Source organism: Carassius auratus, unplaced genomic scaffold, assembly GCF_003368295.1.
Source record: "Carassius auratus strain Wakin unplaced genomic scaffold, ASM336829v1 scaf_tig00041527, whole genome shotgun sequence".
NCBI classification, from domain to species: Eukaryota; Metazoa; Chordata; class Actinopteri; order Cypriniformes; family Cyprinidae; genus Carassius; species Carassius auratus.
The window spans coordinates 62,129-77,459 of record NW_020526654.1 but is presented as its reverse complement, the minus strand read 5'-3'; the positions used below and the strand labels follow the sequence as shown (position 1 = coordinate 77,459).

The 15,331-nt window shown below is 36.1% G+C and overlaps 1 protein-coding gene across 1 annotated transcript in view; it reads left to right on the top strand.

Moving 5' to 3' along the window:
• Positions 1 to 15,331, top strand: part of LOC113085437 (glutathione hydrolase 1 proenzyme-like) — a 104,479-nt gene that overhangs the window by 61,373 nt on the left and 27,775 nt on the right. The window contains exons 6-9 of the mRNA XM_026255129.1: positions 4,633 to 4,719; positions 4,852 to 5,044; positions 5,236 to 5,399; positions 5,505 to 5,654. Coding sequence (XP_026110914.1) covers positions 4,633 to 4,719; positions 4,852 to 5,044; positions 5,236 to 5,399; positions 5,505 to 5,654 — 594 coding nt within the window. The remainder of the gene's footprint in view (positions 1 to 4,632; positions 4,720 to 4,851; positions 5,045 to 5,235; positions 5,400 to 5,504; positions 5,655 to 15,331) is intronic.

The window sequence follows — 15,331 nt, the reverse complement described above, 5'->3', positions numbered from 1 at the left end:
CCTGGGTGTGCACATCACAGAGGACCGCTCCTGGACTGAAAACACAGCAGCACTGGCCAAATAAATCACAACAGCGTCTCTACTTCCTCCGCAAACTGAGGAGAGCAGGAGCCCCGGCCCCATCATGTACACCTTCTACAGAGGCATCATCGAGAGTATCCTGATGAGCTGCATCACTGAGTGGTACGGCGCCTGCAACGCGTCCTGTCGAAAGACTCTGCAACGCATAGTGAGAGCAGCTGAGAAGATCATTGGTGTCTCTCTCCCCTCCCTCCAGGACATTTATGGAACATTTATGGAACACGTCTCACCCGCAAAGCCCTCTACTTCACAAGTGATCCCACCCTTCACACAGCTTCTTCAGCCTGCTGCCATCAGGGAGGAGACCAGCAGACTGAAGGACAGCTTCATCCACCAGGCTGTCAGGAAGCTGAACTCACTCCCGAACTTGACCCCCCTCCCCACTTCTGCCCCAGGCACCACTGAACTATGAACTCATTTGCAATAGTCCTATGAGATGATTAATTCATGATTCAAAAGTGTAACAGTTGTTACTTAACCAGAATAATACTTTATAAAGCCGTTCCCGCAACGGTAAAATTGCGGGTGTGTACTTGCTGCCTTTTAAAATGTCAGTTAATTCTCTCTATTGCGTAATCTGCCGCTGCGCCGGGGCTCATTGAGAGCGATTGAAAGCTGGTAGCAGGGAACACTGGTACCAAAAAGTGGCCCTTGTCTTTCTGGCCCACAGGAGCCCACCACATCCCACATCATAACACATTAGCTCATTAATGTGCAGAATAATTTTTAACACCACTTATGGCATACAAATATAACACAATACAAAATAAATGCTATTTAAACTTAAAGTCTTAGATGATACTCGTAAAACAAAGGGAAACAAACAGAATAACATTAAGACAACATTATTAATTTAAAACTATCAGGACAGCATATAATCTATTCAGGGGGTATGCGAATTGAGCGTCTGGAGCGAGTGATTTCCATGTTGCATTGGTGAGCATCTACAGATCCCCGATAGATGCGTCCAGTTAGCGCGAAAGAGGTGAGAGAGTCTCGCGCTAGTGATTTTATTTGGTGCTTTTTGTGCATTCACACGTTCGAAGCAAATTTGTGTCTGACGTCCGAGTTGAAAAATCTGAACTTTGGTGTCTGTTCGCGCTGTGTTAACCAATCAGGAGCTTGGTTGCTGCTGTCACATGGTGAATTGAGGTGATAAATCGGGGCAGGCCCGATGGGATAATAAATTATACCATTATAGGCCAGCTCTACATAAATGATTCAAGTAGGCTACCCAGAGTCGTTTGCTAGGTTAAACGAATTAAACGAGTTAAACGACTCGTTTGAATAAAGGATTCAACTCTCTCATTAAGATAGAAACTTAGTGCCACCTGCTGGCACTATTAGTTTCATAGTTAAAAAGTAGACGTTTCCTTTTTTCCCATGATTTTATATTTCTAAATGCCTATTCTACAATGAATTTCACGAGTTCACACTTACATATAATTAGCTGAAGTATTATAATGCATATTTGGCGTGCTGTCTGGGGAAGGGGCTCCGAGCTCGGGAATGGCCCGAACCTAGAGTACCCCCCCATATATAAAAGTGTAAAATGAACTCTAGTGGAGGAGATAGGGTGGAGGGGGGATGCTGATAAACCGTCAATGGAGACAGGTAGGCTAATTCAGTTGTATTTATACCCTAAGGTTGATTATCTTGAGTGGTTCCACCTGTGCTAATTAGGCTAAGTATCTGACGTGCTCCTCCCGAACCTTGTTATGAAACTACATTTAAAAATAAAGTTTTCTCTTTATCTTAATTTTGATATTCTCTCAACCCGGTGAGCACATCCTGCATTATATTGTATTATAATGACGATGTGATATTAGCCCACTGCTATACTTTGACTAAAGGCATGTTGCATATTACTTGTTCTTGGAACCTCAAAGCATATTTAAATTTTGAAATATGATGTTTAAACAAATCTTGATGTTTAAACAAAACAAATTACTTTTTAACAACACTCGTACTCTATTTGCCACTGTTGAGAGACTGACAAACCCCCCAAGTCAGATTCCCAGTGAAATGCTCTCAGACAGCAAATGCAATGAGTTTGCTTCCTTCTTTTCTGAGAAGATCATCAATATCAGGAAAGCGATTAGCACATCCTCAAGTAATGCAGAGGTCAGACAGTTTCGGCCACAATATCAAAAAGATACTATGTCTATTTTTGAAGGAATTTATAGAAAAATTCTGGAAGACATAGTGCAACACCTAAAATTGTCAACCTGCTGTCTTGACACACTTCTTACATCTTTTTTCAAAAGTGTGCTTAACTGCTTAGAAGCAGATCTTTTAGAAGTCGTGAACACCTCACTTCTTTCTGGGACATTTCCAAACTCCCTAAAAAAAAGAGCAATCTTGATAACACAATTTTGAGCTATTTTAGACCAATATCTAATCTTCCTTTTATAGGCAAAATTATAGAAAAGGTAGCTTTTAATCTGCTGAACAAATACTTAAACCAAATGGATACCTGGACAATTTTCAATCTGGTTTTCGACCACATCACAGCACAGAGACAGCACTCATTAAGATAATAAATGATATTCGCTTAAATTGTGACTCTGGCAAAATATCGGTGCTGGTATTGCTAGATCTTAGTGCTGTGTTTGACACTGTCGATCATAACATACTTCTACAGAGACTGGAAAACTGGGTCTGGCTTTCTGGGACGGTACTCAAATGGTTCAGGTCATACTTAGAAAGGAGAGTCTATTATGTGAGTCTAGGCGAGCACAAGTTTAAGTGGACGTCCATGCAGTGATGGAGTACTCGAGTCCTAGACTCTGACTCGAGTCCGACTCGAGTCACTATTCTTTGGACTCGATTCGGACTCGACACTCCATTCTCTGGACTCGTGATTCGACTTGAACTCGCGGATTGATGACTCGTACTAGGACTCGGACTCGAGGATATATAAAATCGGACTTGAGCATTCATCACGTTGTTTTTTGGCATATCGTATTGATTTTTATGTTTTAAGTATCTTTAAAATACAGTGTCCGGTAAAATGCACATTTCTTTTTTTGGCCAAGCGTATTTTTGTAACACAGTGTTTAAGGATTAGTTCACACAAAAATTTACATATCCTAATCATTTACACCTCCCAATGCCATCCAGGACATCCATGGCTTTTTTTCTTCAGTGGAAAATAAATTATGGATGAAAGAGTTAAAGTTAATTAAGATAATTAAGTGACTAATTAAATGATGATTGTGCATTAGTGATGAGCACCACCCCCCACTAAATCAATGTGGACCAGAAACTGTTTGTTCATCCAGATTCTTCAAATTATCTTATTTTGTGTGGTGTACAAGAAATAAATTATTACAGGGTTGGGACTGTGTGAGTGAAGAGTGAATAAACAATGACAGAAATTACATTTTAGGACAAACTATTCCTTTAATTGCAGTCGGCTGCATGTAGTCTACTGTCCTTTTAAGACCTGCACACATCTAATATACAGACATACAACTGTTTATCTGTTTATTTCAGTTGTTTACTTAAATTTTAGGCATAACAAACTGAGGCTATACATAAACTTTGTGTTTTGACAGTATTAACACAAAACATAACAAAGTTTAGTAATCAGGCATAGTTTGACAGGCTTTTTCAATTTTGTGCTGTGCTTTGAGTGTGCTCAGAAAAACTGCACCTCAGAACAGCACACAAAGTAAACATTTAAATATCCAGTAAGGCTTTAAAGCAGATGCAAAAATATATGTATATTTTGTGAATAAGTGCAGTGTCCCATGAGAGTAACTTGACTGCTGAGTTAACACTGATGTATATTAAATCGGCGGTGCCAGAACTGCAGCTAATAGAATGTGCACTGCAGCACAATACAATGACATTTCTTCAAAAGTAGATTGTGGACAAAAATCTTCATATCGCACACCCCTACCCTCAGTAGAAATTGCGGACCGGGCGGAGACCAGACCGCAAGGGCACTTTAGAGTTGGACCTCAAAGAGGCAGGGGCTCAAGCAACCGACCTCACCCTTTGTGCACGCCATTAATATATAATATACACTCTCATTTAGATCATCAGAAGATAAAATCATAGATACTAAACATGGTGAGATTGCATACAGGTAAGATTACATAAAAGAGTGGCTCTAACATAAGCAAGCACAAAATGGTCATTATTATAATTACGTGGCTAATTAAATGATGATCATATGATAAGTGTTGGCCTGAAAGCCTGTGCTAATACTGTTCTTTTTTATTTAAACATTACAGTGGCATTTGTTTAATAGGATTTTTTTTCACTAATGCAAAACATTTAATTAGTCACTTAATTATCTCATTAACTTAACTCTTTGTATGGTTGGGATTTGACTTGAAGACTTGTGATTTGTAAGGAATGGATTGGTTCTACTCTGGTGAAATCAGAGTTCATGGGTCTGAGTTCATGGGTGGGATAAACATATGGCAGGACTTTTACTTTCTGACCCCGGGACTACCCACCTCTGGTGACCGCTATGACCATTAGCCCTCCAACACGTCATTGTTAAATTATTTAAAATGTAATGTTTTCACCCCTTAGGAAAGGTGGAGATGATTAATGCCAGAGAAACTGCTCCAATGAGTGCCTCAGAGAACATGCTTGGCAATGACACATCGAAAAAAGCAGGTAAAATGATCTTCCAAACTCTAGTGACCTTTATGATTTTACAGCACTGAAGATTCATTAAGCATGTTATCATTAAAACAATAAAGCAAATCTCACTGATTATTCTTGTCATTTATGTTTTGCAATAAATAGCAGGGTTGTTTATAGCTGTACCAGGAGAACTGCGTGGTTATGAGTTGGCACACAAAAGACATGGGAGACTGACATGGAAGGAGCTGTTTGAGCCCAGTATAAAGCTGGCATTAGATGGATTTCAGGTTGGCAAGGCCTTGGCCAAAGCCATTCAACAGAATGAAGACATAATTCTGAATAATGAAACATTGTGGTAAGAACTAAAAAAAAAAAAAAAACATTATTTTCAGTGGCAGCTGTTTTGGCCACAAATTAACAGAAATGTCCTACAAGGAAAATCTGACACTGTTAATGTACAGGTAATGCCTTTTCATGTACATAACACAGTTTTGCTTCTGCTGTTGTCTCTGTCTCTCTCTCTCTCTCTCTCTCTCTCTCTTTTAGTGAAGTGTTTTGCAGCTCAAATCACAAGACAATCTTGAAGGAAAATGATCCTATAAGATTTCCCAAACTCGCTCTCACCTATAAGAAGATAGCAGAAGAAGGACCAGATGCCTTTTATGATGGGTCATTGACTCAGGATATACTGGATGTCATAAATTCTGCAGGTTGTTTAATCCTTCAAATTTACTCTATTTGTATTTAAGGGGAACAAGTGATGTTGTTTATCAAAGCAAGCAAATCTGTCTGAATCTTCATTTCTCATAACACAGGAGGGATCATAACGCGTGAAGACCTTAAGGGTTATAAGCCAGTGCTGAATGAGTATACATTAAACTTTACTGTGGGCAATTACATGGTTCATACTCCTAATGCTCCATTCGGTGGACCTGTGCTCGCTCTGATTCTCAACATACTCAAAGGTCAGTGAGTGTCTACATGTTAGCCAAATTGGTGCCCTTAGCAGAATTTTACTGTTGTGCCCCCCATCCACACTTAAGCCCGGAACACACCAACCTGATGCTGATGAACTATTGGCGACAAAAGGAGACTGCAGGGTCAGCTCACTTTGACAGCATCTTGGTCTAAAGTTGTCTTGACACACCAAGCTGGTGTTTTTTTTTTTTACTGACTTGAGCCACAGCCTTAGATGAAATCAACTGAAATAAAATACATTAAATCTCTCAAGACCTGATTAACAACCAGATCACTGAACAACCACTTCACTGAAAAGGGTATTCCTGCACAACTGGAGGCTGCAGTTTCAGGACCGCATATCTAGGACCGCAGTTCTAGGACCCTAGTTTTTCGTGACACCACCACCTACCGTACTGGACGATATAGCGATGGCTGCAGTTTCAGGACCGCTATTCTAGTACCCTGTTGGTTTAGTTTGCAGTCACGTTACATTGGATATAGCATCAGTATACTAATCTCAGTAGTATTTGTTTTTAAATGTGATTTTTGATTCAAAATGCAGCAGAGGTTAATTACTAAGTGTGCTTTGAGTCACAGTTTTACATTTAAACATGAATTTACACAAAATATAAATGAAATATAAATTTAGTCAAATTGATGTATATCAATTTTAAACCAATTGTAAAAAACGAAGAACCTTAAAAGTCTTAATCTCTTGAATTATACAGTATATTGATTAACCTCCTTAAGGTGAATTAGCTCATTATCAGGTTAGTTAAAGTTTGAATCAGCGTATGGAGTCACTAAATTACAGCCGATATTTTAAAAGTTGTTGAGAGGCAAGACAAGACACATGAATGATTCAAGAATGTTGTATATATATATATATATATATATATATATATATATGTATATATATATATATATATATATACATATATATATATATATATATATATATATATATATATATATATATATATATATGTATATATATATATATATATATGTATATTAGTGTTGTCACGGTTCCAAAGTTAAGTATTTGGTACCAATACCTGTGAAAAAAGTAATATAATTATGAAAAACAGTAAACAAGTTTCACACAAATTTAATTTGTCTTTTAATTAATGAAATTTAAACATTTTATTTTTTGGTAAATAAAGGGGATTAGCTATTTAAAATTAAAACATGGAAGAAATATTGAATTATTTCTTTAAAAAAAGTTTTATAATTTTTTTCAACACTAGTAGCAGTATCACATACATTCTACTAAATAATAGTAATATTTCTAGCACAATGTCTTTATGCAAAAATGAACTTTTATTTTGACGGGCTACTTTTATTTTGACACTGGTTTTACTCAAATGAAACTGTAAAATGCCTGTTCAGTGACTCAGAACAGTTCTGGTGATGTTGTTTATGTATTTATGTCCTCATTGAGACGGCAGATGCTGAAATTACTGCAAGCTTCACGCGCTTTAGTCTATGTAGTAAATAAACCCGCTCATCTCGGCCATTCATTCATCCACACAGGGACGCGCAGAACATACAGGAATCATATTTCAACCAACTTTTGTGGCTTAACATTTAAAGATAATGGTCCATATGGAGATTTGATCTGATTAATTTGTTAACTTTAACTAATTCTGTGACTGTCCATATTAAAATGTAAGTTTCATTTTCAGGACTGGATTTTGAGATTCTGTCGTGTTTTCTGTTTCGCGGAAATCATAGCGCTATGTGCGTCAAGAACCGGGTTGACTGGGTCCTTGGTACCACCTGTACTTAAAGAAATCTGGTACCGTGACACTTTCATTTTTTTAGTACCGACTTGGTACCGAAGTACCGGGTCTTTTGACAACACTAATATGTATATATATATATATATATATATATATATATATATATATATATATATATATGAAAAGTGAAGTCCTTGCAGCATGTGGTGCATCTCTTCAGTTCGGGCAGGGATCTCCCTTTTTGGATTGTTATATTTTGAGATCATGAAAATATCCCTAGTGCCTTTTTTAATCATCTGTTATACAATGAGACTAACCATATCCACACAATCACTTCATATTGGTCATGCAGAACATGACAGAAACTAACACGTGATATCAATGGACTTTATGTGGAGTAGACCTGCAGATTAGGCCAAATTGTAATAATCTATTAACACTGCCAAACGCCTCATTCATCATTGCAAAACAGTGCCAAAACAACAGGCTAACACATACTGCAACAAGGCAGTCAGTGCAGTTTAATTATGAAAGATATTTTATTCATAAATATGGTAAAACAACGACTATTAAGCCAGTATTCACACTAAAACATAAATATTGTAAATCTTACAAACCTTACATCAACCATGCTCTTGTCATCTGATAAGTTTAATTAATGTGCAGGCTAGATTCACTTATAATACTTCGTCATTAAAACTCAACAAGGAGTTATGAAATCATGGCCAAGATTTAACGTCGTAGTAATTAATAAAACTAGCTCACAAATTCTTAATTTGGTGGGAATTAATTATTAATTCATAGTTAACAGTTCTCAATATGTAATCTTTGCACCGTTTAAACGTTATAAAATAAAACTTAATTAAATATCGGTACTCACCGTCTGATTGCTGTCCAATGATGTCGATCCATCTTTAATTAGTGATGATCCAGTACGGTAGGTGGCGCTGTCACAAAAAAACTAGGGTCCTAAAGCTGCGGTCCAAGAGTTGCGGTCCTGAAACTGCAGCCTCCGGTTGTGCAGGAACATACTATTGACTTCACTGAAAAGCTGAAAGCTTCATGAAGCTTGAATGGAATGACTTGGATCCTCTGCTGAAATCAACTGTTAAGTTCATGGGTGGAATAAACATATGGCAGGACTTTTACTTACTGACCCCTGGACTTTACACCTCCGCCAGTAATATATCTGCTTTTTTTGCATTCTTTGGCCACCAAAGAAATTGTGAGCAAATTAAGCCTCCAAAAATTAACCCTTTTGTCAACCACTTCACTGAAAAGCTGAAAGCTTCATGAGGCTTCATCTCGCGGTCACTACAAATGAGTCTCAAGTTAAATCCCAAGTCAAACCTTCAAAAGGTTCATGATGCAATGCATGCTGTTTACCAGTACAGGATAAAACTCATTCATGACTCCCAGCATGCATTGCGGCATGAATAAATTATGCCCCTGAATTGTTCACTTATTTTCTTGAATTCTTATGTGCTTATAATTTTGCTTTTGTCTTAAATTTTAGTAGCATGTTTTGTGATGTTCAGAACTTATGTGTTTATTTATTTTGTGGATTGTCACCATTGTTGTGATTCATACGCTGATTCTTGATGTTTTTGTCTAAATTTTAGCAAAGGATTTTTTTTTTATGAGTTAAATTTTCTGAACTGTCTTTCGTAACTTAAGGCTCAGCAGTGTTTCTTATTTTGCTGTAGTATCAATATTCAATAAGAGAAAGGACACAGGATTGGATCAGAAATAATAGATTGTTTTGTCAATCTACAAACAACAATACCAGATTTTTTTTTCTGTTGATTTTTTGTTTTGTTTTGTTTTTGCTATAACAAGTTCCAAAAAGCATTGCTACAGCATGTAAAAAAAAAAACCTTAGTTGTCAAAAAGTCACGTTCAAGAGCACAACTAAAGTAAACACTGATCTCCATCATGGTAGTGAAAAAAACCTATTTAACTCTCAATAAGATCTTCTGTAGACATCTGACAGAAATAAAGTCAGTCTGGTTAAGTAGTTTTAGGAAGTTGTTTAATCAGATCTTGAGAGATTTGATTAATTCTTTTATTTCAGTTGATTTCATCTAAGGCAGTGGCTTAAGTCAGTTGTAGTTCTTGTGTTTCTCTTTCCTTTAGTGATTCTGTTTGTTAATAGCAGGTGTTCATCACTCATGCTCAATCATCAATTAATCACAGAATTATCTCATTAACTTCACTAATTCAGTGTTACTCAAATACTCTGTAGTGTGCACACATTATAAGTGTTCATTTAAAACTGAGGATTTTGTTGTGGAGTTTAAAGGGTTAAAGATTTAAGATGAAGAAAAAACAGCATGAAACATAATTTAACAGTAATAAACTGTAATTAATTTACAGGAAACAAACTGTAGAAAAACAGTTATTTACTGGAACCCCTGCTGCCAGTAAATAACTGTTTTTCTACAGTTTGTTGCCGTGAATTAATGGTTGCCAGCAAAAAAGTGTTTTTCTACAGTTTGTTGCCGTTAAGCCAAGGATAAACAGTAATATACTATAAAATGTAAATGTCAGATGTACCAAATGAAAAAAAAAACGTTAATTTAACTAACATTTTTGTGAACATCCATAGAAAAATATTTATGCAAAGTCATACACTGATAATGACAGTAAATACTGAACTCAACTGTATTAATGTGTGTTTGCACAAGAGAGATCTCTTAGTTTAATGTAGTTTTGTTGTTCACCATTGTGCTGGAGAGTACAGCCTGTGCTTCAGTCAATGATGAGCCACAAATTCTGATCTTTTGCTGCTTTATATAAAGACAGTAAATTTGGATTCTCCTGATACAGTGGTGATCTCTGTGTTAAGTATTTCAGCACATACATGTGAGCTGCAGTGATTTGAGTAAAAGTCATGCATTTAGTTACTTTACTATTACACATTAAGTGTTTGCAGTTTTATATTAAGAAATATTCCTTCTCAGTGGACTCAAACGTAATAAGTTCATCGTACCAACATCGTAGGAATGCTAGCTTTTAAACTCAAACTGTTTGAAGTAGTGGGAGTGGGAGTATTAATTTCCATGGTAGAATTTACGGTAAAATACTGTAAAAAATAAGAGTGGTAAATTAATGGTTGAAAGCTGTAAATTAACAGTAATTTACTGGAACCCCTGCTGCCAGTAAATTACTGTTTTTTAACGGCACAATTTTTTACAGTGAAGGTTTGCATTGTAGCTGACACCTGAATGAACACATTACAATTGTTTTATGACTGCAAGTCTTTCTCCTGAAATGCTACTGACGTTAGAAAAGTGTATACCAATATCACATGTAACTTTAGAGACGGTCCCTAAATTTGAGACTCTCAAACGTCCAATGTCAAGCCAACTTTATGTCCTTTTCCTCTTTCTCTTTTCGGCACCAGAAGGATACATCCTTTTTGTGACATGGCTTATCATTTATTACAGTGACGCACACTTGCGCGCCGGTGCGAATTGTCAATGCACGCCAGGTGTCTATGCGCAATTGCGCATGACTCAAACGCTAGCAGACACAGCAGCAGTTGTCAGTAAATAAGAATTTTCTTGTCTTTAATTATTAATTTATTTGTTAATTATTCATTCATTCATTCATTCATTTATATCACTTGTTTAAGTTATTTAATTGTAAAAAAAAAAAAAAAATGATTGGGCAGCTGCTTAGTTCGCTTATGCCTCAGGCCGGCCCTGCTTTCGGGTCTCGGGTCGAGTTTGACTCGTTCCTTAATTACATGACAGACCCATGGGCTATTTCTGACATTTCTGTCACTGTGTTTTTGTTACTGTTTGTTGAGGATCTGTGGTTTGGTATTATTTTATAAATAAATAAAACCCTGTTATAAATAAAATATTGATTAATTTGTCTTCTTGACTGTCTATTGGTAAATAAACACTAGGCTATATAATAATATAATAATCCAAGCTTACAATAAAAAGTATTTATAGACTAGTTTGTTCATTTTTACTCCAATTTTGAGTTTGCTGGTATAATAATTGCTTTTCCTAGGCAGACTTGACATATTGGTGTAATATATGTATAAGAAGATTGCTCAAAAAAGGACATAATGACATACATTAAAAGCAAATAACATTTTGAATTTGAATTATTAATGTTAGTTTAAGACATTAAGGTTATGATAACTTTAGCTTTAACAGTTTTAACTCAGCTCAGAGTGAGGAGTTTCAGATCCTGGTGCGACTGCCAGTGCAGGGCCCATGTTTAGGGAAGACTTTGACGAGAGGGTAGCAAGCTTGAGGCCTTCTGCTACCTCTTCTAAGACCTCAGATTCTATGATGGAGATGCGGGCCAACCTTGCAGAGCCACTCTGCCTGGTGGAGGAGATGTTCACCAGTATACAAAAGCCTTTCTGAAGTCACAAAGACAAGACTTTTGCATTGTGACCACATCCGTGCCATCTGATTTTTTTTTTTTCTAAAACTGGGCAGATTATCTCAGATAGAAGAACTCACAGACTCAGCCCATCCAAGGTCAGTTAGCTTGTTATTTTTTTTTTTTTTTTTTAATAATGCAAACATGCCTTAAAACAAGTCCTAAAAATATAGCCACAGTGTGTTATTTATTTTAAAGCTTATTTATTTTTATTTATGTAGAAAAAGACTACCTTGTTGTGCAATATTTTTGTTGTTGTTGTTGTTGTGATTTTAAAGGTAATTTGTTATTGTTATAAGGCTCCGTAGCTTTAGTATCTCTTAATTTTCATTTATTTTTTTATTCAAATGGTTTAAAATTATTTTGGGAATATTTATCCTCTTTGATATAAAGTTTTTATTTGGGCACAAAAGTGTTATTTATTTTAAAATGTATTCATTTAAAATTATTATATAAAAAAAGCAAAACTTGTTGTGCAATATTTCGTTTATCTTTTTCTTTTTATATTGTACTTTTAAAGTTTATTTGTTAAGGTTATTAGACCCTGTGGCTTAATTTTATATATCTTAATATTTTAATATCTTAATATTTAATTTCATTTTTAATTATTTACATTTTTATTATTTTAATTTATTTTGGAATAGTTGTCCTCTTTGTTACAAAGCTTTTCTGGCACAAAAATAAACAATAAACAACAATTCAAAAGTATCTACACAGTGTTTTTTAATGTTTATAAAGTGTCATATGTTAAAAAAGCATGGTTTACACAGAGAATCTGATTTAATAACTGCACAACTAAACAAAAACAAACAAACAAACAAACAGACAGAAAAAAATCAACATTTTAAGCATAACCAACTCTTTATTTCCACATTCAGTGTTATGGAAAAGTACCATCATGATAGAAATTAAAAGCAACAATTTGAAACCAGAAATGCATCACGTAACTGTAAGAGTAAATAATAATACTAATAATAAATAAATACTACGCACCCATTTGTAAGGAAATTTGTAAGTTAACTAATTACTCTAGCCAATGTTGTCACATCACAGGACAAAAGAACGAAAAACCCGAAGAACCGAAAGATGAACTATTCAATTCTCTTTCCGGCTCAATACTGCATTCTTTTACTGTCTATGGTTTTAGCGTATGGGTCTGTCACATGATTAAGGAATGACTCGACCCGTAGACTCATGAGATGAACTAATCAATTCTCTTTCCGGCTCATACTGCATTGGGTTTAGCGTATTGGGCTGTCACGTGATTAAGGAACGAGTCAAAAACCCGATAGACCCGAACTATGAACTAATCAATTCTCTTTCCGGCTCATACTGCATTGGGTTTAGCGTATTGGACTGTCACGTGATTGAGGAACGAGTCAAAAACCCGATAGACCCAAACTATGAACTAATCAATTCTCTTTCCGGCTCAGACTGCATTGGGTAAGCGTATGGGGCTGTCACGTGATTGAGGAACGAGTCAAAAACCCGATAGACCCAAACTATGAACTAATCAATTCTCTTTCCGGCTCAGACTGCATTGGGTAAGTGTATGGGGCTGTCACGTGATTGAGGAACGAGTCAAAAACCCGACAGACCCGAACTATGAACTAATCAATTATCTTTCCGGCTCAAGACTGCATTGACTGACAGGTGAATTACTACTACTAGAACAGAACCTATAGAATAATGCGCATGCGCGACTGAACGAATCACTCCCCGAGACGACTCGTTCTTCCCGAGTCACATTAAAGATTCGTTCAAAATGAACGAATCATTCAAGAACGACTCATCACTAATGGTTTGTGATTTGAATATATTAATGAAACAATTGTTAGATAAAAAAGTAAATCAGCCTGTTTCATGAAGATTATAAAATCACCAACAGATAACCGCCATCACCAGACCTCAAGTCTCTTTAGCTTTCTTTGATGCCGCAAATGTGTTTAACAAACACACCGTCACAGCATCCAAAAAAGACAAAAGATAGAATAAGAGTTAAGAGCGCAACTAATGAAAACACTAATCACTGTTATGGTGACACACATTAGAGTTAAACCTCTGTTAATTCTTAATAAAAACTTTTGTAGATGTCTAACAGAAATAAATTCAGTCTGGTTAGTTATAAGTGAAGCTGGTAAAGCTGTTTGTGGAGTTGTTTAATCCTCCTCTGCTGAGATTTTGAGAGATTTAATGTCGTCTTTTATCTTCAGTTGATTTCATCTAAGGTTGTGGCTGAAGTCAGTTGTAGTTCTTGTTTTTTTATGCTTATCTCTTTTTCTCTTTTCTTTCCTTCAGTGATTCTGCTTGTTAACAGGCTTATTAAGGCTGAAATTACTTCATATTTAATATATAAACAGATTTTGTTGCTCAGATAAGGTCCAGTTCTGGTTAATTTCTTTACTCTGGCTGACATGTGGCATTGCTATGGCCTGCTTGTGGCTCAATTCTGGCAAACAGGAGCGGTCCGCCCAAGTGCCTTCATTCCACGCTGCATGTGGGCCAGATCATCTTTCCACGGGTGCCAGATGTGGGCCGGATCTGGGCCGACACAATGTTGCTATGTGGGTAGTCTAATCTGAAGGGTGAACTCAAAAGACATAAATCATACAACAAGGTCATCTTTGAAGATTAGAATTCACTGTAAAAAAAAAAAAAAACATCTCTTCATCAAAGTGATTTCGACATCATATGGACAACATTTAAAGCATAATTATTATTAAAAACAAATATTAAGTACTATGCACCCATTTTTAAGGAAGGTTATGTTAATAATTAATGCTCAATCATCATTTAATTAGTCACTTAATTATCTCATTAACTTTAACTCTTTGAGGACTTGGGATTTGACTCAAGACTCGTTTGTGACTTGGAAGGAATGACTTGGTTCCTCCTCTGGTGAAATAAGCTGCTGACTTTATGGGTGGAACAAAAATATGGCAGGATTTTTACTCTTTGGCCCCTGGATTACCCACCTCTAAACATCAGTCAGTTCACCTTCGCTACTGCAATTTTCCTCTCTGTGTAAATCTACAATAAAACAAATTATGATATCAAATACTACTGCCTCCTTCGTTTTAATTTAAACATAATAACAGCTGCAGAAATGTACTTAGTTCAGGCATATGTGTATATATTCAGCGATTACAATACAACGATATATTATATCAATTTTCCTGTTTTATTTTCATTTTAAGATATAGATAAATTGAATACAGACCAAAGATTTACTGTTAGATTTACCCAAAATTAATTATATTTTATGTTTAACCCCTAAAGAGACATCAGCGGCACATATCAGAAGATCTTGCCGAAGTGAGGCTGCTCTCGGTGGATACATGATTACTGACCTCCCACCAGAGGTGGATAGTACAGGGGACAGAAAGTAAAAGTCCTGCCATATGTTTATTCCACCCATGAACCCAGCAGCTGATTTCACCAGAGGAGGAATCAAGTCATTCCTTTCAAGTCACAAACAAGTCTCAAGTTAAATCCCAAGTCCTCAAAGAGTTAAAGTCAATGAGATA